Raw genomic sequence first — 24754 nt, 5'->3', positions numbered from 1 at the left:
TCCTTCAGAATCTGACTGAAAATCCATCTGAAACAGCATTTAGACCAGAGTGATCAGACGATCCATGATACCATCTTGTGACAATACAAGACATGACTTGAACAGCAATTTTATACATTTTGCACACATATTGTGACTGAGATAAACTAAAATATATTTAGTTAGCTGCTACTACTTGTCTTCTGTAAAGCCTTCTGTATTTGAGGTAGTTTGTCCCCTCAGAGCTGCCGTAGAGTTGTTGCCTAAGCTACCCTTTTGACGTGGAAGAGAAAATAAAAAGAAGCTGTAGCTGCTTTTCATTGCACGTCTCCATGTCGAGTTTAACATTTTCTTATCAAACACAACTAATTTAAGGACATGAGGTGCAGAGAAGAAGACCCTTTCAGGCCCAACAACAATACCATCGTCCATCGCGATGTTTAAATTCTCTAGACATCATCAAAAAATAACAAGATGAAGAGTACAAAGTCATGCTAGCAGCTTTTAGAGGCCATATTAGTCGAGTGTGTTAGCATGCTAACATTTGTTAATTAGTCCTGAGGCTGAGAGGAATGAGGCAAGCGGCACTCTGCGAGGCTGAAACATGAAGCATTAGTGCCAAAAACTGCAGTTCCTTCAACAGCCACTTGAGGCTTCAAAAGCAAGTCAGTCACCACAGACCCTCATGTTAAAATGTCCAACTCTACAGCATAAATAAACATGTTACAAAAAACGGTTTGGTCTCTAATGACCCGTTCATGACACCTCTACACAGGTTTTGTATTATATTAAGGTTTAAACATAAACATAATTAAGATTGTGTCTGCTTTGAGTGATGGGTACCATCACAGATGTCTGTCTGCTAGAACGCTGCTTCATCCAGCCGCCTCAGCTCCATCTCTTTGCTCATTTTTGGATTAACTGGGAGTTGGCTGGCACTGCCAAGATGGCGACAGCCAGAGCTGCCACACTATGAGCACCAAAACGGCTCTTCAGAGACCTATGGGTGATGTTCTGAATGCTCCGCCCACTACTAATTATACTGTCAGTGGTTTCTGGTCATAAACCAAAGTAAAATACGACGAGTGAAAATACGACCTGCTGGTGGTGCTAGAGAAAGTTTTCCCGGGAACATGCATGTCTGAACCGAATTTCATGGCAATCCATCCTACAGATGTGGACCTCATGGTCGCGCCAGAGTGAAAAGTCAGGAGATCATCAAAGTCAGTGGAATTCATCATGAAAGTCTGCAGCCAATTTAACAGCAATCCATCAGATAGTTGGAATATTTCAGTCTGAACTAAAGTGATGGACAGAACAAGTGACAGGCCAACACTACCATCCACAGAACCATGGAGCATCGCTAATAAAATACATAAAACCTGCCTCATTTCATCAGGATAAATAAAAAAAAATAAAACTGAACAATTTGAACTCCAGCACAAAATAATCAGCTCTGGTATTTGAAGCTGAATGAATCAGACTGTAACTGGCAGGAATCCTGTTTTTGAGCCATGAGGAGACACACTGACAGAGCTGAACTGTCACTGTGTGGTGGAGTGTTGATCAGGCCCACGTCTGGTGGGTTCGGACCTGCAGGTAGAGGAGACAGACAGAGCTCTGACCTGCAGACCACCCAGCTGTGGAAACACTCCCACTCTGTGTAAAAATAAGTCCAGGAACAGAGGAGGGAGCGCAGAGCTCGGCCAACACGGAGGAGTTTAAGTACAACTCACAGGGCTGCAGTCATCGTCTGTCATGGTTTCCAAGGTTTCATTTACTAATTTAATTAGGTATGTGTGCTTCAATTTTATGCTACGTTGAGCCTGTCAGTGGCAAACTCATTTTAATCTTAGTATATATAAATATGGGGAGTTTATTCTTTAAAAAATACTTCACATTTTATGAACTGGTCATGGGTTTTGTTTTTTAAAATTTAGGACTAGTAAATAAAGCTGTTAAATAAAAGTAGCTGAGTGAAAAGTGCTCCATTTCTTTTTGAAATGTAGTGGATTGGAGGCTCAGATTACCATTATAGATGTCTGACAACATTATGGAAGGTAATTACAAGGATTTTTTTTCTTTCATTTTTTAAAAAGTAAGACAACAGATCGCTCTGTTCAAGTGACTCCATCAACAGAAACAGTCATTTACCTCTCTGATCTACCTCCTGTATAACTTTGGCATATTATTTTGTTTGTGTTCTTGTGTATACTAGTTACTCATGTGACTTTTGGTGTCTTAAAAAAGAGTGTGAAGTACTGCAGGTGGACCACAAGAGAATTTTTTGTTTTTTTTCTATTTTGTAACTAAGTTTGAAATATTTTTAATTAAATAGGTCCCTTTAAATACAGAAAACATAATCTGAACTAATAAAACAAACCCACGGGATTCAACGTGTTATTCTCCATTTGTCTGAGCCATTTTAAACAGGTGTTACACAATATTTGGTGAAACCTCACGTTAATACCAGAACATATATCATGTTCTTGTCAGGGAATCATAGCTGATGAAATTAGAGTTAAAATGGAGGTATCAGGGCGCCCCTACAGCCCTGTTGGTAGAGCGTGAGTGGTCGTCCTCTGCAGTGGCCACCGGTTCGACTCCCGCCTGCCTGTGGCCCATTTGCTGCGTGTCATTCCTTCTCTCTTGCTAAAAAATAAATAAATTGGAGCGATATCCACATTTACAAATTGTTATATGGATGGTTTATCAGTTTGCACTTCTGTTAACCCGCATTTTAAAGAATTCTTCTGTTTATGAAATTAGAAAAATTTAAAGTCTTTTGTTGATTAAAGATCTTGGTTGGTCACTGAAAATTGGGCTGCAGCATTCTCAACGATGTCAAAAATATCGATTAATTCCTAAATATCAATACTGAATATTTGAAATGCTTTCAATACTCATTTTTCTCAGAATCAATACTCAGACACAGTCCCACCTCCTCTCACCTACACTCAGTGCTTCTTGTCATTCATCTCATTTTCTCTGGTTGAATCTGTTCTCACATTATATCCTTTAAATAGAAATCTATAATTTTATGCCTTTAGCTTTGGGTCAATTTTACCACATGGTATCGAAAAAGGTACTGAATATCAATATTTTTCAAGGTATTGTATCGAAATGAGAAATTCCAGTGTCGTGACAATACTAATTCTGAAGTTAAGAAATGGCTGTTTTGAAAGATTAAAAACTGAAGCAGTGTTTGCCCAGAGAGGTAGAATCATCGTTTTTGTAAATGGAGTCTGGTGGCGTTGAACAGAACAATATAGCGTCTGTTTCTGGTTAAACAAAAAGGATCTTACTCTTTTAAAAAGGTCCATCTTTGCAGCGATCCTTTCCATGACGTTGTCAGACACGTATAATAACAACGTGAGCCTGTCAGCGGCGAAAACAAACACTTTTAGTGGACATACTACTGACACAGTTGACGGGGGATTATCTTACGGCTAACTTTAACTTCTACCTCAGTACTGGACTTCGCCACAAAAACATCACACTGATCGGGGCCATTCTGCTCCATAACGACTACTTTTACTTTTGATACTGTGATCACATTTTGCAGATTTTCCTGCTTGTGTAAAATTCTGAATGCTGGACTGGAATATTTTTACACGGCAGTATTTCTCCTTTTACTGCTGTAAAGGATCTGAATACTTCTTCACCACTCTTCTCTTTCCCACTGACAAATGAAGGCAGCGTTCTTGTTTTGGTTGAGAAAAAAAAAATTAAAATACTCGGTTCCTGATCTCTTGGCTTATCTGTTCACCTGATTCCAGCTGAATTGTTCTTTATCAAATGTTGAGATATTTTTTCTAGCAAAAACGGTACAAACAAAACCTGTTCCCAACTTCACGAGAGAGAAAGAGGCAGAAAAAACAGAGACAGTAAATCCTGTGGAAAACAGTGAGAAGCAGTTTCCACCGCCGAACACACACACTGCAGACTTTGTGTCATAAAGCTCAACCTAAACACGACCTGTTCACTCAGGTGTGTGTGTGTGTGTGTGTGTGTGTGTGTGTGTGTGTGTGTGTGTGTGTGTGTGTGTGTGTGGGAGCACGGAGAGGACAGGGGAGAATTTCCACGTAGCAAACAGGAGCTCAGTGTCGGCGTGCTGTTGGTCCGCCTGACGTCTGGCCTCTGTGGAAACACGCAGACAGGCCGCGTGTTGTCAGACTGTGTTTCTACAAGGCTTCTGGCTCGACACCCACAAAAACACAAAGACCTGAACTCAGAAGCTCCGTTCTGCTCAGAGTCAACTCGTTCTCTCTCTGTTTAAAAAGGTGAAACACAGTTCAGACGAAGCTAATTCTCCCCAGCTGGGAAACGTACTGTAATAACAGCTCATGTTTGTATCCAAACAGGTGAGGAGTTACTTTAATTATCACTCTGTGACTCGGAGAAAGAGATCATGTTGTCAGTATAACAGAAAACAAAGCTCTGATGTGTCTGACTTGGCAGTAAATATTACACAAGTGACTGGAGAGCTAACAAACGTGAAGCCTCGCGTCGGCCAAAGTCTAAGTAACTTAATCTTAATTTAATTCCATTCAAGACCCGCAAACGGCCAAGTAATTACAAACACCCACCGCTGCAGCTCTGGACTTCACTTCCCAGAGACGACCTGTCAGTCAGACAGTGTGGGCGGGACTCTGATGTCTTCTGTCGAAGTTTGAGTGTCCTCACATTTATTACTGGCCACAGTTCATCATTTCATCCAGTGCAAAAACTTTGAGCAGCCATCTCTAACGGCAAAGTGTTAAGACGTGACAGCCATTGACTTCTATTCATTTATAAAGGTTTTAATGGAAACTTATGATCCATCACTTCCTCATTAAACCGGTCCGATGCGCTGTTTAATTTGTTCTAACTCAAAAAAAAAAAAAAAAAAGAAAAGAAAAAGGTAGTGTCCGGGCTGCTTAAAAAAAAAAAAAAAAGGAAAGATGAGGTAATTTTGTAATTATTAAAAAATAAATAACTAAACTTGACAGCAAAGGACACACTGCAAGTTTTCATCAAAGGTTTTCTTTGAACTATAACAAGAAGAGCTTTACCTCTCCCAGAAATGCATGCTGGGATCTCTGTTAGTATGCTGATCATATTTCTTGTATATTTTACATTAAGTTAATAAAAAGAAGAAGATAAGTTGATTGCTTTACATCCAGTATGACATTTTAGAGTTTTGTCATTGTTTGAATTGTTCAATCAATTAATTCTCAAAGTCTCCAAAACTTGTGAATACTTTGTTTAGGTTTTTTTGGTCATGATCACAAACTACAACTGATTTTGACTGTTTTAACTGTGGTCTGTTGTTGTCTGTTTTCTCATTAAAGCTATAAAATGTAAAATTCCACATTAAAATGTCCAAAAACACCAGATCTGTGTTATATTTCTTTACATGTCCCAAGTGTCAACAACAGTCAAACCCAGAGAAATCTGGTGTGTTTCCTACCAGCTGCTTGTTGGTTTAACCTCCTGGAGAACGTGGGATATGTCAGATACATCAGAGTGAGGAAGGAAGTCAGAGAACGTGACGCACACAATATGACTAAAACTTTAATACATTACCTCATCCATGAACATGATTTCTGATTGAGTCATGATAAAACTGGTTGTTTAAGAACAGCTAATAAAACTCCCATGATCTCATGTTACTTCATAACATCATAAAATTACATCTTTTGTTAGTTTCAATGTGAGAGAGACATCTGGAAGCAGAACTTCCATGATGTGAGATTAAATCTGTTTTGTCGGCTGTTTTAATTTTGCTTTAACTGTATTCTCGACAGCAGTTAGTCATTCCCTTAATGATTCCTAAAAATTAAATAAAGATTGAATGAATGAAGGAACAACAAAGCAACTTTTTGTCTTTTTTTTTTTTTTTCAGTTCAACCCTGGAGAACGTCTCGCTGCTCACGCTGATCACACGTCTCCCTCTTTTGTTTATTCCAACTGAGAACTTAAAAGAAAAAGTTTGATTATACTGTATGTTTTCCTTTAAGTCAACAAATCCCATGAGGAGACCAAAACCAAAAACAGTAAACTGACCCTTTTAAGAAGTATTGTGTGTGTATTCCTCTGTGCCACAGAGCTCCATTGTTGTCTAAAAACTATTAAAAAACACATCAGTGAGTCACACTGTTGTACTGGGTGACATGTTCCTTCATTACCATGAACACACACACACACACACACACACACACACACACACACACACACACACACACACACACACACACTGTAGTTTATGATTCCCACAATCACCACCCTGCTGCAGAAACTCACTGGTGCAACAAATGTGCATCAAACCACCACTGCTAACTTGTCCCTGACAAACGCTCCTCCTGAACGTTTTTTAATAATGAAGCTATCTGTTTGTGAGAATTTAGATTTTTGAAGATTTGCATCTTTACAAGCCGCGTTTCCATCAACATACTTTTATACATATTCTGATAGCAGTCGTGCAAGATTTCAAAAAACTTTTCACGTTTTTTTTAATGCTTGCTTGGGGTGTTTTTTGTCCTTTTTAAAAAAGAGTTAATGCTGAGACAGACTGAAAGTGTTTTTCTGAATAAGTTCAGACATAACGAACATTTAAGTCACATGACTGATCAGCTGCTATTGGTGAAGGCCATTTTTCTATATGGATAGAAATCTACACAGAAATTCAGCCAACAGATGTGTTTCAACCATGATGTACAGATGTTGGTCATTATGAAGTCATACATCCACAGTTAGATGCAAACTTTTGTTTTAATTTTCATATGTAACAGCTCACATTTCACTCGTTCCATCCACAGCATCTTTTTTAGCCGTGTTTCCATCAACATATTTTTCTGCTCGGTCTGAATAGCAAAATTAGAAAAAGCTACCTCAATCTTGCATAAAATAAAGTTTTTACACTCTTGAGGTGGTTTTTGCCTTTTTTTTTTTCAAAAGAGTTAATGTGCTGAACGGGAGATAAAAACACTTTTTCCAAATAAGTTCGGACAAAGCGAACCTTTAATTTGACGCAACTTTCCTCACATCGGTACATGAAACAGAAATGTCATATTTCCATCCTGTTTTCTACATCGTTCCTCACCGTTTGAGGGTCAGCTGACACTTTCATTACATTATCCTGTTCTACAATGCTGTAATAGTTGTCAGACTGGAGAATTGGCTCCACCTACTGTTTATCTGCCATCTCCATATTGTCACACAACGGTCGTAGATGGAAACAAGTAATCTTTCTCATTTTCTTTTGAGATTTACCCTAAATTATGTTAAATTTTTCGATGCATTTGGATGGACAGTTGAGAAAGTGTTGAGAGATGAACCAACGCAAACGTCTAGTTTTAATTCAGCTGTCAGACAGTTTAACAGCAACATTTCATAACGTAGCACCGTTCTTGTGTCTGTGACATCAGTCATCACTCACATCCTTTAAACTATTATCTACCACAGGTTGTATATTGTATCTATTAGTACTTACACATATTATTATATGCTATGTGTGTATATATACATACAGCTGTCTTCCATCTCATGCAATAATATTTTTTTATACTGTGAAACCACCCTGTGAAATTTTTGATGCTGTATCTCTGTGCATTTATTCTTTTTTTTTTTTTCTTTTTTTTTTACAAGGTAATATTATTTATATCTATTCTACTGGTGTAATTCTGCACACGTGTCTCACAATATTTGTGCAATTATCCTGCAGTTAAATTATTTAATCTGACAGAGAGGACAGTGTTTAACAATGTGAAAATGTACCAGATTATTTTAATAGTTATTAAAGTGCATTATATTGTGACTGCATTTGAATTTGAGGCTTAAAGAGTGAAAACAAATGTTGCCTCCCCTCAGAACTTCAGAGCCTCATTAGTTCCACTTTCTTCAGCCGTGAACCAGTCTGTTAGCATTCCTCAGTCACAGGTACTGTTAGCCTTGGGCTGGGTTAAAAGAGGAATCACCAGCAGCGATAACAGGCTGCTCACAGAGTGTGTGTGTGTGTGTGTGTGTGTGTGTGTGTGTGTGTGTGTGTGTGTGTGTGTGTGCGCGTGTGTGGGTTGGTGGGTATTTCTGTCTGCAGCACGTACAGATGCTTCAGATGATGACGGCAATTTTTTTTCAGCATGTGGTCTGAGAGGAAACCCTCAACCTGTTTATGTTGTTTTAATACACACACACACACACACACACACACACACACACACGCGCACACACTGAGGTTATCTGATCTACTCTTCTATGTTTGTCGAAACATTCAACGCAGCTTTAACACCTATTCTGAAATAAATACTACTTGTTCTTGTACTTGTCTGAATTTTATGAATTTGGTTTTGACCGTATTAAAAATACCGAATGTTGACAAAATGTGGCTTTTTGCAGCTCCAAACAGAAAATATGGCACTAAAATTGAAGGATATCAAAGTTTCAAAAACTAAATTACAATTACATTGCTAAATTACATACACTTTACATTTTATATTTCACTTCATATTAAATATTCTATTGTTCTTATTCTTATGTTAGTGTAATTTTGTTCTGGATTAATAAAGTTCTGTCTTTATCTTATTCCAATGTTGTTGCACTCTGCAAAATACCATCAAATCCACTTAAAAAAACATTAGCAAAAGAAGATAGTCATAAGATCTTTGTAATATAAAATTTCTTCTTAGTGTTTATCTAGACAGCATCACAAAGTAAGTTTTTTATCTACTTGATTTGTCCAACTCAGACTGCTGAAGCCTCATATTAAGCCTCAGACAAATTTCTGAATACAATTTTGTTCAAAATAAGGACTGTGGATGTTGTTAAAAGTTGTTTAAAGACAAACATTGAAGTTGTGGACGTATCCTTTAATTTCTGCAACCATTTGTGTTTTTCAAATTGCTGAATTTCTCTTGATGAGATTCAGTTTATGATCCACCGTACTCGTCTATTAGCCTTCATTTAAAACTGTGAGCTGTGCTGTGTTCACTGTCCCTCTGAAAACAGCACTAATCACAGTAACAGAAACTGGATCGGGTCCACGGTTACTGGGGACTGAGTGGACTCGTTAAGACCTTCTACCCCTCATTACTCTCTCCTGCTGTAATCCTGTCTATAAAGTTTGCAAATATCTTAGATGTTTGGTCATCTTCAAGAAGTTTAGTAATGACACACGACTGCAGCTACAGGGATATTTAATGCTCCTTCTGCTGACGTCTGCGATACACGGCATGTTTTTAATCACGATGACTAGTTTTCCCAGAAATCAGAGCTCTCACTAACAGCGCTCTAAATTATAACCTGCTGCTTTCAAAGGCTTATTCATCCGACAGTCTAGACTGTCTGCGTCACACACTGATGATGTCATCACTGTCCGACAGGTGGCCAGGTAGTTTGGTTCAGGTGCTACATGAGTTTCTGTGGCTGTGGAGCTCTTTGAAGCAGGTCGAGACATGAAGCAGCTGTATGCAAACACCGCCTGCAGATTCAAATGAGACACAGTTCACCTCCTTTAACCTCACAGCTCCTCGCTCTCTTCACACTGCGCTCCTCCTGTAACTCCTGTCTGTCCTTTTGTCCCCCCTCCTCCTCCCAAAAATACAATTTACTCTTTCACTTTTTAATCATACACTTCTAGAGACTGCATACCATGATTCAGTTTCTATTCAATTTCAGCAGCATCACTGCTACAAGCTTATAAAAGGTAGTGAGTAAAATACTTTCTGAGGTAAATAGTGACATTTAATTGTATCTACTCATCAGGCTGGTGCCATAAGACATAATAATGATGAATAAAATATGACATTAGGCCAAAAAGAATAGAGGTTTCAGTTTTGACACTGAGGCTGCTGTAGCTGGTCAGTGTAAAGTGTTGAAGCCAGAGTAACAGACAAAGTAAAAAAAAAATGTTAAGTCAGCATTCATTAGTTTGTTTCAACAGATCAGAGGAAATTTATATCTGAAAGTTCGAGCACACACTGATTTAGGTTAAGGCTGCGAAGTAAAACAGAATCTGTTGGTTAAGATAATATCACCGCGATTGGAATGCTAATATCTATTAGCGCATCAATGAGATTTCCCATTATATGTTAGCATCCTTTAGTGACTTTGGTGTTTGAAAGGTGTAGTTCAGATTCACTTAAGTCACACAATGAAATAAACAAACTAACTGATCGAGGCAACGGTAGACCAGCAATCTCCCGTTTTCTGCGAGTTAAAATGCCAAAGGAGTCTGGTTGCTTTGGAGAGTGCAATATTTGGCCTATAAAAGGCTGTCTGACAGGCAAAAACAATCTAACATTCAAACACTTCTGCTTCTCCAGACTGGTGGTGTATCGACCGTCATCTTCTGTTGGTAATACACAGACTATGAATCAGTGCCTCATAAAGCCGCGCTCCAAATAATCCAAACTCTCCATTTGATCTTCTTCTATAACAACCATTTTTCTCTTCCCTCTTTCAAACTTTCTCTTCGTCTCATGTCGACCTCTTTCCTGTCTTTGTCCTTTAACTTCTCTAACATTTTGACATTTCTTTACCCTCCCTGAAGTCCGATCACTCCACTTCTCCTCGTCCTCCTTCACCCTCTCTTTTCATTGTCCAGCATCCTCAGCTCTTTACTTCCACTGTTTGCATTCCTCTCCTCGTTGTCTTCCTCCTGTCCTTCAGCTCTGTCACTTCAGAGCCATGTGACATCATCACCCCCCCACTCTTTAATGCAACCACTTGAGAAAGAGATAATTACATCATCCATCCATCTGCCTCTCCAGCTTTAATCCCCTCTTCTTTCTTTCTTGTTCTTGGAGTTTGGGATTCCCTCTATTTGTCTCTATCATTACACATTTCCTTTTCTCTTTGTTCTCCATAGAAACCTCTTCCTCTCACTCCATGCTTCTCCTCCCATCTTTCTAACCACAGTAACTGCTGTCGAGTCATGCGGAGGATGACCTCAACTCCTCCCTCCATCCCCGTCTTGTCACCCTCTTCTTCTCTGTGCAGCCACATGGAAGACAAGGTCAGCAGCCATCTTTGATCTTGTCATCTTCTCTCTAGTCCTCATGGATAATTTATAACAAAGTTCTTCACAAGCCTAAAACTAAGACCTGAACCCACCTGCATCTATAAGAGCTGACACCGCTAAACTCGACTGGTGCTGCCAAATTTGTGACCTAAACATGACCAGGATCTGGTGCTATACTTTTATTTCTGCTTGATATGCTCGCTTTGGAAAGGATTTCTCAAAAATAAAACAGATGACACCAAACAAAAGTATGTAATATTAGTTTATCCTCTTAGGTTACATGTTTTAGTAGCAAACTGCAGCAAAGCATCTCATAAATACAACTTAACTGCTTTCCTTGTATCACTGCAGAGAGGACGTGCCAGATTTCTTGCTATCATATGTCACCACTACTACTACTACTACTACTACTACTACAGTGTCTGTGGCAAACATCCATCCTGCCCTCCACTCATTCACATCCTCTGTTGCCTCTGCTACATCTGTTTTGCCTCTCTAAGCTAAGCTAGCAGTTCAAACCACCATCTGTACTGTCAGTGAAGGATGAGACTGGGGACTGTGTCAGTAGCCGTTTCCATCCTAATGTATCACAGATTTTAACTGAATTTCGATCTCAAGACCACTTTTTGAACGTCCTGTCTCGACCTCAGACAAAAAGGACTCAGGATTTTATTTCAAAAAAGTCAAGACAACAACTATGGGAATATATCTACTGCCTACTGCCTGTCTGATCTGTTAGCATCGTTACTGTAACTGAATGAAAAACTTTTTGCTTCAAATGCAACCAGTAACTTGTTTTTGTTACGGTTACCGCTGCCACCCCTCTCCGCCCCCTTCATATGAACTCAGAGAAAGTCAAACATTTATCGTCACTTAGCAAGGAAACATAAAGAAAGGTTAGGTAATGCTAAGTTATGTTTTTATTTGTGATAAAAAATGACAAGACACATAAAGCCATGTAGCTAATATATATAACAACATTAGCTAATGTCAGCTTCAGCATACACACAGCAATACTGCTCCCTCACTTGGGGTCTTGGTTTTGACTTGGCCTCAAACCCTCAAAGTCTTGGACTTGTCTCAGTAGTCCAGTCAAACCTCAACAGAAACAGAAATTATTCGGAAAAAGTGTTTCCATCTCCCATTAAGCATGTTAACTCTGTTTCAAAAAAAGGTAAAACCATATCAAGTGACGTAACAACTGAAGTTTTTGAGAAACTGGGTACGATTTTAAGAATTTTGCTGTGTCCATCAGTCTTTTCTGACGCAATATTAAAAATAAATGCAAGGTGGTGCTGGAGAAAAATAATAAGCCATTACATGCAACTAATAAATCAAAAGATGGCAGGTAAATATGGTTCTCTTGCTTAATAACGACATTACGAATGTGTACACAAAGGCATTAAAGGCTGAAACACATCAGTGTGCTGAGTTTGTGTGCAGGTCAGTGGGATAAACTAATAGAAGCTTTATGTCTGTGTTTCTATTCCCATACCCTCCTCCCATCATCTGCCTCTTTCTCAGCAGTTGGAGATTCCCTATCTGAAGTGGTTACACACCACATAATTACAGAGTACACACACACACACACACACACACACACACACAGAGAGAGATACAGAGAATCGTATGGAATGATTAGTAATGGAACAGATGTTTACTGTTAGGAGGTCTTTCTTTTCATTCAGACATACTCTACTACACTACTGACCTGAAGTGAACTAAAAAACCCTGAAAGAAGGAAAATGAACTTGTGAGACTTTTGGGATTTGAACACACAAAAGGTCCTGCAGCCAACAGAAAGCTGCAGAGAGTAAAACAGTTTAATGTCAGTTAACATCAGCGTCTGGACTATGTGTGTGTAGTTAGAGCAATCCATCCACTTCCTCTTATCCGAGGTCGGGGTCGCAGTGGCAGCAGGCTAAGCAGGGTGTTCCACACATCCCTCTCCCCAGAAACGCTTTCCAGCCGGGGGATCCCAGGGCATTCCCTGGCCAGGTGGGATATATAATCCTGCTAGAGAGTCCTGGGTCTACCTCAGAGTCTACTCCCAGTAGGACATGCCCAGAAAACCCCAAAGAATCCACCTCACCTTAGCAGAGGGGAGGGGTTTGTGTGCCTCTGTGATTCTGGGAGCTGTTCCAAGGCAAAGTGGTCACAGGGGAGGGGACAGACTTCTTTCCATCCTTCCAATCATCCTCACTTATCCGAGTCGGATCACAGTGGCAGCAGGCTAAGCAGAGTTTTCCAGACGTCCCTCTCCCCAGCAATTCTTTCCAGCTCCTCCCCTGGGATCCCGCAGGTTTCCCAGGCCAGGTGGGATATGCAATCCCTCCAGAGTAGCGGTGTGGAGGGGTCTGCATGCTCCTTTGATTCTGGGAGCTGTGTTTTCAGGGGCATATGGTAGTGTATCCAAAGGCAAACTGGGAGGGACCAGACCAAGAGAGATTCATAGACTCCATGATTGGACATAAGCTCATGAACCTCGCGCGGTCTCCTCTGGAGCCAGACCTGGGAGGGGAGCTCACCACCAAGCGTCTGATGGCACAGCCCAAAGAAACAACGCAAAGCCGCCGCCCTGTGACCCCAGAGCCTGTCCTGCAGGGACAACGGGGCAGCAGGCAAAAGTGGGGACCTACGTGCTGACCTCTGACACCTAACAGTACAATTTGTAAACAGGTGGCGTGTAACTTTAAGCCCCAGACTGGACAGAAAAAACTTCTTAACAACAAAAAGCCTCCCGCCGAAAAAGAAAAAACTGGACTTTTGTTGAGAGAAGTTTTCTTTAACCAACAACAGCTACAGCAGTTTAAACCTCGTGTCTGCCCTTACTTATTATATGGTATCTCTCCACACACACACACACACACACACACACAAACACACACACACACACACACACACACACACACACACACACACACACAAAGCACTGTACAGCAGAGATAATTATAATGTGAAGCCTTGATTGGTGAGTGTACAGAAACAGTTTTGGTACACAGTGCGGGAAAGAGTTGTGTTTTTCGTGCGTGTGTGTGTGTGTGTGTGTGTGTGTGTGTGTGTGTTTGCGTGTGTGTGTGTGTGTGTGTGTGTGTGTGTTTGCGTGTGTGTGGGCTGTGTCATTACGTGGTGACACCATGTGAAGCTGTGGCTCCGTCTCTGTGTTTGAATTTCTTTTGCTTACTTGTTTACTTGTTGTCTCTCTGACACTAAAGTTCTCAGACAGAATACAGACAACAACCAGACACGTTCTTTGATTCTGAGAATTCTGGATTGATCCAACTCTGGTTTTATTTCTGTAGTTTAGTCATAACAGCATTGTTCTCACCGAGGTGATAGGTATGATCTGGTCAAACAAACATTCGGGGGGAGAAACAGTTTCCTAACAAGTTTATGCTCTTGATCACTAGTTTTGTGTCTTTGATGACAACATGATGTATGAAAAATCTGTAAATTACAGTCCTATTTAGGGTAAAAATAGATGAAAAAGCAGAATATGCCTTAAGGCGGGGCTACTGTGTGATTGACAAGTCATTCTGAGTCCATCCAGCATAACACACAAAAGTCAGATCAAATATGGATAAATATTCTGACTCAACACTGCTTATTTTATGCCCCAAATGTTTTCAGAAATCTATTTTAGTGACCTGTTTAGTTGCAATATGAGAAAGATCACGACCAGGCGGCCGCCATTGCTTTCAAACTCAGATCAAAACTATCAAACTAGGCAGTGTTAATCAAATATCGATTGATATTCTGTTACAGCCTATTCCTCTCCTAAAACATCCTCAGAAACATATTTTAGTGACTGTTTAGCTGTAATGCAAGAAACTTTGTGGCCAGGCTGGCCGACATTTTTTCCTGTCGAACAGACGAGCCAAATCCAAGCCCCGTTTGAGTTGCACCCAACAGCTCCACGGTCTGTGTCGGTACTGCGCATGCTGTGGCTGCAAAAACCCAAGACAGTGAACCCTGTAACGCCAAACTCCAAGTTTCGAATCCGTAGTCCACAAACCAACAGGATGACATCACTGTGGGTTCACACGTGGTATTTTTTGTACAGGGAAACTAGGATTATTACCAACATTTCAGGTGCAACCACATTCATCTGGACAAACTGTCGCCTTGTTTCCTTGTTAGGCTGTCTGACTGCTTGTGTTTCTTAAACTTAAATGAAGCAGCAGAGTCCAGTGTTGTCATAGCAATAGAAATCACAACCTAAACTTTGCAAATAAGACCAATGTTGTAATAAAACAAAACATTCCATCAAATGTTTGAAATACTTTGTGAACGTTTACACTGATTTAAACTGCTCTCGTGGTCCAGTTTGTGGTGAAAAGTCATGATGAGTGATTGAACGGAGAGAGGAAAAAAGATCGTAAAGGGAACTATGTAGAAAGAGACAGAAAAAAAAATAAGGCACGTAGCAGAAAACATGTTCAGAGATGTTAAACCCACATCAGACATCACTGTGTTTACCATGGGCGGGTCTGCACTCAGACTGTGTGTTTGTGTGTGTGTTGGTGCGTGTGTGATGTGTGTACAGACTATTTTTGTGTCTGTGCATTTGCGTATTGGATTTGTTAGAGGGAGGACAGAGAGGATATTTGTATAAAGGACTCGAGGTTTCATTTTGATTGTGGTGTGTGTTCGTGTGTGCGTGTGTGTTTATGCAGACATGAATGTGTGTTCGCACACGTGTTTGGGCGTTTCCGTTGTATTTCGACCATATAAGGCCATCTGTAGTCTTTCCTGGAGTGCTTTCGGTCTCTTTGATTATGAGATGGCGAGGCCAGGTGCAACCATGGCAACCACAGGGTGTGTCACTTTGATAGCGGGGAGGGGTGTGGCCCAGGTGCCTGCCTGGCAGTAAGTCTGGGTTGCTATGGCAACACTCCAACCGTCAGGCTTAAAATTACACAGCACAGAAGTTGAAGCTCGGCCAGTCTCAATTTAGTCATGATTCATAGACATTAAAGAAAAAAACACTCAGAAGTGAGCAGCTTCAATCCAGATTTCAGATCTTAAATTTAAAACAACAGAACTGTGATGGTTTGACTGTTCAGTGTCCAACATTCAACTCGTTAAAATACTGACATGTACTGGCAAAACTGACTGCAACGCTATGGATAACAGAGGGGGGACAAACTTGTTGTTTTACAAGTCACAACTTAGTCCCAAGTGTTTCCTGCAACGTCCAGAGGCAAGCCCCGAGTAAACAAGTCCTAAGTGACGAGCCAGATGTCCCAAGTCAAGACCAGCAAGTCCAAGTAAGCAAGTAAAGATTAACAAATCCCAAATCCAAAGACCAAGACCCACATCGACACAAGTAAACTATGAGTCAAGTCCAACAAGTCCCAAATCAAGTCTTTTTTCTTTTTGTGCAAAGTGAAATGGATGATAAATATTGGGGTAGATAAATTATCAACTGATAGTAGGACATTTCTACAAATATCTGCAGTAATGATATCTGACAGATTATGTCAAAGCATTTAATTTGAATTAGTAACACTCCATAATAATCATTATTAATAAATGTAAACTGATTTCATTAATTAAACTGTGGTGAACAGCAATTTTACTGTTAAACTATAAACCATTTACTATGCAATTGTAAAGTTTTAAAAACATCAGTTTCAACTTTATAGTGGCTATCCAATAATGGTTACAAATGCACTACACAGTATTATGTAACTATTAAAAACATCAGCTGCAACTTAACAATAACCAGTTAGCAATAATAAATATGCCAATGCCCAGGTAGGCTTTCAAAAACTACTTGTATAGGTTAAGGCAACAAAACTACTTGGGAATATTTAGGGAATATTTAGAAAAAGCCCATGCTTTAAGTTCACATATGTAACCTGACATACATAATTTATGTATGTAAGTGCAGAAAGTATGATAATTATCACTTTAAAATAGCCATCCAAATAATGTTTGCAGGCACCTGACAAACTAATTATTAACTATTAATAAAGTGTTACAAATATCTGCTCCGTCTCTCTGTGTAATAATTACTACAGGTTATGTGAGCTTCTTTTCCAAAATAAAAAATTATGAAATTATCAGTTGTCTTATCTGTATGAATTGTCTGTTATCATATCAGCTGAAAAAAAAAATCTACATCCTGCATCTCTAGCCCTGTCTTTGTTATACTACCACTAAATCTGACAAATCCTCCACTGGAGCTGAAATGTTACAGACTCTGTACCCTGAGGGCAAAAAAGAGAGTAGAATATTTACCACTAAACAGATAAAAAGAACAGTAAAATGTCTATTGGCAGGGCGAGGTTTGGATCTGTAATATGCTGAAAGGGATGCTTCAAAACTGTCAGACATCAGCAGAGAAAAATAAAAGAAAACCTGCTTTCTTCACTTAAAAACAAGACCACATGAAGGATGGATGTGACGGTTATGCTAGCAAAGAAACATGTTCCCGAGGTATCATTTCTCCCCTCGGGGTGTCAGGTGACTGACGGGAGGCAGAGCATAACATAATGCAGCAGAGATCTGAAAACACTTATCTCAGCACAATGAGGGCAGGATCAAACAGACTCCTCGTGTTTACCGTGGAGGATTATCTCACTCTGTGGAAGATGGTTTTAATATTCAGCAGGTGGTTTCCTCCTCCGGAGTAAACAAGCTCTGCTACAGAGTCTGCAGCTTCAGTGCTAATGTAAAACCACTGGTGCTGTTCTTTACCTCCTTTTTACTTTTGACTGTGTGATTACATAACTCGACAGACTGTTTTATTGATTTCTTTTGCAGTGCTGCTGAAAACCTGCTGGATGTGACATGAAGTCTGGAGCTGACAGACGTTTTTCTTACCTTTCTTCACCTTCTTCTGCAGTTTGATGGTGTCTGACGATTTCTTCTTGATGTCGGCTCTGGCCTTTTTGTACTCTGAATGAGAAGAACAAGCCGGCGATGAGCAAGAGTTTGTGCGTGTTTGCATTTGTGTGTGTGTGTGCTTGTATACTAGCATGTTAGCATACCTTTAGCATGGTCTTTGTCCAGCTGACTGGCCACTTTTTTCCACTCCTCCATCTTCAGCTCCAGCGGAGTGATAAGACTTTCTGAGAGAGCTCTGAGGAAAAAAAGATTTAAAGTCTTTCTTAATCTGATTTTCTTGAGTTAATCCTATAAACAAAAATTACTTCACCACTTTTACACTAAGTCTGAGATTTCAACTGGTAATTATCTAGCAGTTCGAGTCAGAACAACATTATTCACTCATGTTGTGCTGCAGCTACCAATCTACGTCATCTGTTGTTTTTTGTTGATTGTTTTTCAAACTTATTTATAAATTTGATCTATAAAAGTCAGAAAACAGTGAAAACTTCCCATCAAAACAAAAATGTGAGTCCAAGCTGACATCTTCAAGTGTCTTGTTTTGTCAAACTAACAGATCAAAAACATAATTTATCCATAAATAGTAAATCCTCACATTTGAGAATCTGAGAGGGTGAGAGAAGAGAAGATTTGATACGAATAATGCCTGATAAATGAGTACAATAATTGATCAATTATCCAAGTTGTTGGCAATTAACTTAGTGTTGATTGCTTTAAATAACTGGATTAAACTGGGTACTTCTTAAAAAAAAAAAACCTTATCAACATTTCAGCACTTTTTAAGTTAATACAGGCAAGATGTTAGCAATCAGTTGCTTATTTACATATCCAGCAGTTTTTTGGTCTCCACATACTCCTGAGGGAAATATTTGGCTCCTAAGCTCCTAAATGCTCCTGTATATTCATCAGCTGGTCTCTTAACTGCGTGTGTTTGCTGTTTGGTGCTAATCAGGTGTTGTCCAGTGGGATTTTTAAAGCATTTTCTCTAAAAAGAGCTGCCTGCTGTAGCCAAAAATGACGCTATGAGACTGGTGAGAGTGAATCAAAACAGTAAAGTTGTGGGCTGGACTGATGAACACTGAACTGAAACTCAATATAAAGCTCCGTAAAGACAAAAGGAGCTTCAGATTCATGTGATAAAAGCTGCAATTTTTTTTTCAAGGGAACATGTCTGACAAAAGAGCATTAAAGTAAAGTACTGGAGTCCTGTAGAGATGCCCTGACCTACAAATCTTGTTTTTTAGATGTAAGTAAACATGTTTGTTTGATATTGACCCCAATAAATGTTACACCATCGTGAGTTCAATAGCTTCTTTTACATGAAAATGAAAATTGGGACGCAAAAGTGATTATTCCCACTAATCATGAGTCATATGACACTGGCCATATCACTCAAAATAATGGAAATATGTTTTTCTTTTTTTTTTACCGTATCCTGCACCACTTCTAGTGACCTCTTTCACACTGTTATTTGATACACTGCTATTATAAAAATGTTTATTATAGTCACTTTAATAAAACGCTGTGTGGTGCTGCAGTGTTTCTCCGGTGAAGCTGTAGAGTTAAGTGATGACAACAACTGTAAAAATTAAGATCAGCTGTAATGAAGACATTTTTATCATTTAATATCAAACACTATTTAACCTGAGTGCTATACTGCGTGTAAATCAACTGAGTGACAGTTTCTTTAATGACGGCAGTCAGGAATGACTTGCAGCAGGGACAGTGGTGACAGGTGAAATCAGGACACAACAACACAAACACACACACACACACACACACACACACACACACACACACACACACACACACACACACACACACACACATTCTGGCAGCCATGTGTACGAGCGTATGTCAGTTGGGAGTAATTACAGTGTCTCCTTTCCACGCTGTCAGAAATAAGGCGCAATCACACCATCATTCACACCTTCACCTGCGATTCGCATGCAACACTACGATGCGTGTGTGTGTGTGTGTGTGTGTGTGTGTGTGTGCGTGTCTTACGTGGTAAACAGTTTGAGTTTGGACTCGATGCTGCGGTGTCTCATACACATCCTGGTCAGCGCTGAGCCGATGTCCTTGGTGGCACCTGGAAACACAGATCAACAACACAACAATGAGATGAGTTTTATTTCGAAAAGAAACTTTAACGGGCATAAAAAAAAATCACATTTCAAAACAAAGCTCAGTTTGAAGCACTGAAACTGTAAAATAAAATGCCGGCTGAGGACATAATATTGACATAATTTTCACATGTTCCCTTTTAAAGGGCTGTGTCTGAAAAAAGTGTGAGGCCAGCATGTGTTTTGAATTTTTTGGTAAAGCTTCAATTTCCAGGTAATTTCACGGTAAACAGGTGATAATTATCAAGCAATATATTTTAAATTTCTTAGAAATAAGCCCCAAATTTAATTTCTGAGTATGTGAAAATTAGCAAGTTCCATTTTCATGTAGTTAGTAGTGATTTCATGATAAATGTGTCTTAAATGCAAATATTTTCAGTTTTTTTACTCCTCTGTGACAGCGTACTGAATATCTTCAGGCTGTGGACAAAACAAGACATTTGAGGATGTAACCCCTTTAACTTTGGGAAACACTGATCAACATTTGTCACCATTTTCTGACATTTTATAGATCAAACAACAAATCAATTAATGGAGAAAACAATCGACAGATTGCCCGACTCTGATGGACACGACCCCTAAGAAGAAGCTGTTTGTAATTAACTGCTTTAAATTGACTAGGCATTTTCACAGTTCATGAAAAATCTGTGTGATATGACTTTGTGTGCAAATAAAACGCCTGATGGAAAAGGACATCGTCAAACCCAGAGTGGTGGCTGTAAAACCTGGACTCTGCTGATTTAATATGAACTGCACTCTATAATATCATAAACTGCTTCACACTGAACCTGAAGCAACAACTTGTCATCACTTAAAGTGATATTGTTCTTGTTTGTTGCTGTGGTCAGTATAACCAGCATCATTGCTTCATGAAGTGGTATTAAGGAAAATCAATCTGATTAAACTCTTATGACGAGTGTTGTAATGTGTGTTGAAACAATGGGTGTGTGTGTGTGTGTGTGTGTGTGTGTGTGTGTGTGTGTGTGTGTGTGTGTGTCTCATTTTGTTAATCAATTATGTAAGAAAGAAACCACGTCCTTTCACAAGCAGCCTCGGTTAATTAGATGGAACAATATTAGGTTTCTCTCGCTCTCTCTCTCTCTCACACACACACACACACACACACACACACAATATTACAACAGTATTCCTCTCATAATAAGATATACTGTCTAATACCACTTCACAAGACAGTAATAGCTCATGAGTGAACACAAACACACATAATGCCAGTGATTTTTTTTTAACTTAACACATTACAGCATCTCTGCACGTGATTGGACAGACTGACGCAACACTTTGCACTGACCAGCTCTCCCTCTCTATTACACAAACACACACACACACACACACACACACACAAAGCTACCATTTAAACACAATTTTATTCTATGAGTGAGACAAAAAGTACACTTGACATCCACATGCTGTAATGCACATTTTGAATTGGTGTAGAGCTGCAACTAACAATTATTTTCAGTGTTGATTGTTCAGTCAGTCATTTTTTTGATTAATCAATTAGCTGTTGGTCTGTAAAATGGAAGAAAAAAAACCCAAGATGACGTCCTAAAATGTCTTGTTCTGTCCACAACCCAAAGATAATCAGTTTACTGTCATAAATTTTTGCCTTTTTTGCTTCAAAAAATTTCAAACTGGTTAAAAAAAGCTTTTACATTTAATTGACAAGGAAAATTTAGTTTTTCTGTAAACAGAAAATGTGATCAACAGTGACAAAAAACTTTTTGACAAATGTTGACATAGCTGGACCTATTTTATATAAACAGGGTTTTATTTGTAGCTTTAGTTTTATTAATGGATGCCATATAAATGTTGTACTCTGTCAGAGACAGGGCTGGATTATATTCCCTATAAATCAGATTTAGCCTGATACTAATAAATATAAAAATACTTCCTTTTTTATACATCAGTGCAGGATTTTCCTTTCCCATGTTGGCTCACGCCTGATTTCTTGAACCTGTTTAAAAACACTGGTGGTAATGATGGTTGGTTGGTTGTGTTTGGAATGGTAACACTAATCATCCAGACGGGTGATGTTTTCATCCCTAGTTTCTGTCTTTAAGATACTCATAGAATCAGTAGTTCAGCAAATTTGGTTGATCAAAGTTGAAAGCAGCAATAAAATGTTTTACAGGATAACAGGAACTTTTTTTCAAACTAGTAGGAATGTGTCGTTAAACATTAATGAGTGTAAGAGAAGATGATTCACATAAAGTGGTTGGGGAAAACCACTGATTTACATTTTGTTTGCCAACTTTTATTCAGATTTGTGTAACATTTGGAAGGAAATGTATAAATGTTGACACAGGACGAGAAAGAAGGAAAAGAGCAGCATCACTCCCACAGTGAGTCCTCTGTCATCTTTACACAAACACAAACACACACACACACACACACACACACACAGAGCCAAGCCTATCATAAAGGTTTCTTTGTGGCACCCAGTCTGTTTGTGGACATGACACTTCCTGTTAAACTGACCTCTGTCATGCACACAGACATGCATCATGTCTCTTTAGGATACGTGTTTTTACAGGATTTCAAATAATTTCGGAAAATGCGAAAAATTCACCTTCCTGGTGAATCTAACAGAAATATCTGAGAATATTTGAGTCTATGAGAGAAACTGTTAAAACACATAGAATTTAGGCACAGAATGCAACTTTAAACTGTTTTATTCACAGTGGAACCAGAACTGAACCTCACTGATTTACATCCAAACCTTCTATTGATGTTTTCGAATGAGGCAGTGAATGTCTGTCGTCCCATTTTATGACATCATCAGCCTAAAAAACTTTAAATTTCCTTGAACAAAATTCTAAATTTGAATAAAGTGATTCATTCAATGAAATCAGTGGTTCATTTTCTGTTAAATCAACCTTATTTAATGAATATAACCTGTCAGTTTCGTCAACATAAATGTAATTTATGGCGCTGTTAGAGCTCTGTTAACAAGGAGGTGTGTGCCTCCCTTTGTGTGCGGCAAGTCAGAGAGGAAACCGTTTTGACCGCTGTGTAAATTTTGTTATTTAAAGGCTAAAGCCCAACAAATATGGAATATTTGTTTGATAAAACATGTTGTGAATTTTGGAAATTATTACATCTATGTCTTCAATTAATTTTGACTTCTGGACTTTACAACGCTCTACAAACAGAAGAAAACTAATAATATTAGTGTATCTTAATCTGTATCTGAAACTGGGCAGAAATACCAGATTGAAACAGAATGAACAGACATGCAAAAAAAAAGGTGTGCATCAGTTAATTGTTACAATTTGGATGTCAACATTATGAATTAAGCTTAAACTATTCACTACAGCTCTAATAAAATGGTATCGTCAGTGCATTTATACTGTATATATTTGTTTCTTGGACGCAGGTCACTCTTGAAAAATCAGTGTTGCCCTGAATGTCTGATATAAACCTGCCAACCTAACTACTTGATAGTGATGATGCAGTACTGATGCAGTATATTCAGAACATAAAACATGTAAGCCAGTCCTCCAGTCTCTTCTAGTCATCCTCCCAACCAATTACACCACCTAGTCGTACCCTTAATCCCACCTAAGCAGGCTAAAACTGACTGGAACAATAATAATAATAATAAAGGCAATAATAAAATAAATTCTTGTGTAACTACAAAGAAAAAGTGAGAATTGTCATTTTGATTATCATAAAGTGTTATTTGAATTATCTGCATCACCCGGCTAAATTCTTTGCTGGAACAAAGTGACACAGCAGATTTATAGTGAAGAGTCTGAACTGTGACTTCACACTGACTCATTTCATGTCATTTGAATATCTAAATCTGAGAGCTGCACGGGGAGGAAACAGGCAGGCTCTCAAAAACACACACGCACACGCGCACGCACACACAGGCTGCTACGCTGAGTCACTGCTGCGTTACATAATAAAAAAAAGAGAACAATCACATTGAAAGATCAGGTGTGTGTTGATTTAACAGCTCCAGCACTAACAGGAAGTGATGTCAGAGTGAAACCTGGACTGGCACTGGCTGTACACACGTTTGAAGCACTCCCTCCTTCTTCCTGAAAGTGTTTAAGCAGCTGCTGCTTTCCTCTTTCTTTTCCTCTCCACTCCTTTGTTCCTACAAATCTCATGCAGCCTCCGTCAGCCTCTCACATTCCTCTGTTTCTCATCCATCTTTCCCTCTTTGTCCTCTATCTGTCCTTCTGCCTCTCTTGCACTCCATCCCTCTCTTTCTCCTCCTCTCCTCCTCCGTTCTGCCTTCTGCTCAGAAACAAAACATTAATTATCAGCTGCACACACACACACACACACACACACATACAGGAACATGAGCAGAAACGTGGCAGAGGGCTGGTACATACACACACACACTCGCACACATGCTCAGGTATGAGGCGTAGGTTAAACGTTAAAGGTGTGGCGAGGCGTGTTTGCATTATTTGCCTGCCCCTCCCTGTTGCAGCTCTGAGCTCAGGGAACATTAAAGTCTCGAGCACTGAACCGCAACATTATGTTAATGCAGCTAAAGTCGACGTTTCACAAGTCTGTCGCGCAATGTTTTGAGTGTGTGTGTGTTAAATCCTGTCTGGTTTAAATCCCAGTCCAGGTTTTCTGATTTTAACTACTTAAAAACGTCAAATCAATATACATTTCTTAAAGATGCTCAAATAATACTCTTATTTCAACAAAAGGTCAAACAAGTATTATTATTCGCAATGTAAAAATTGTTGTGGTAGTGACAATCTTGCAGAAAATATCTGCTCTGATAAATCCACTGCAGGGTTCA

General features: G+C 39.2%; 1 protein-coding gene across 3 annotated transcripts in view; it reads right to left on the bottom strand.

Moving 5' to 3' along the window:
- Positions 1-24754, bottom strand: part of mtss1 (MTSS I-BAR domain containing 1) — an 82751-nt gene that overhangs the window by 11277 nt on the left and 46720 nt on the right. For all 3 annotated transcript variants that reach the window (XM_084740486.1, XM_084740495.1, XM_084740505.1), the window contains exons 4-6: positions 19841-19925; positions 17977-18068; positions 17810-17884 (exon numbers count right to left, since the gene is read on the bottom strand). In XM_084740486.1, coding sequence (XP_084596612.1) covers positions 17810-17884; positions 17977-18068; positions 19841-19925 — 252 coding nt within the window. The remainder of the gene's footprint in view (positions 1-17809; positions 17885-17976; positions 18069-19840; positions 19926-24754) is intronic.

This window comes from Lutjanus erythropterus, chromosome 2 (assembly GCF_056507025.1).
Source record: "Lutjanus erythropterus isolate fLutEry1 chromosome 2, fLutEry1.hap2, whole genome shotgun sequence".
NCBI lineage: Eukaryota > Metazoa > Chordata > Actinopteri > Lutjaniformes > Lutjanidae > Lutjanus > Lutjanus erythropterus.
Note: the sequence above shows the minus strand (reverse complement) of the source record. Positions and strands in the feature narration are given on the sequence as shown.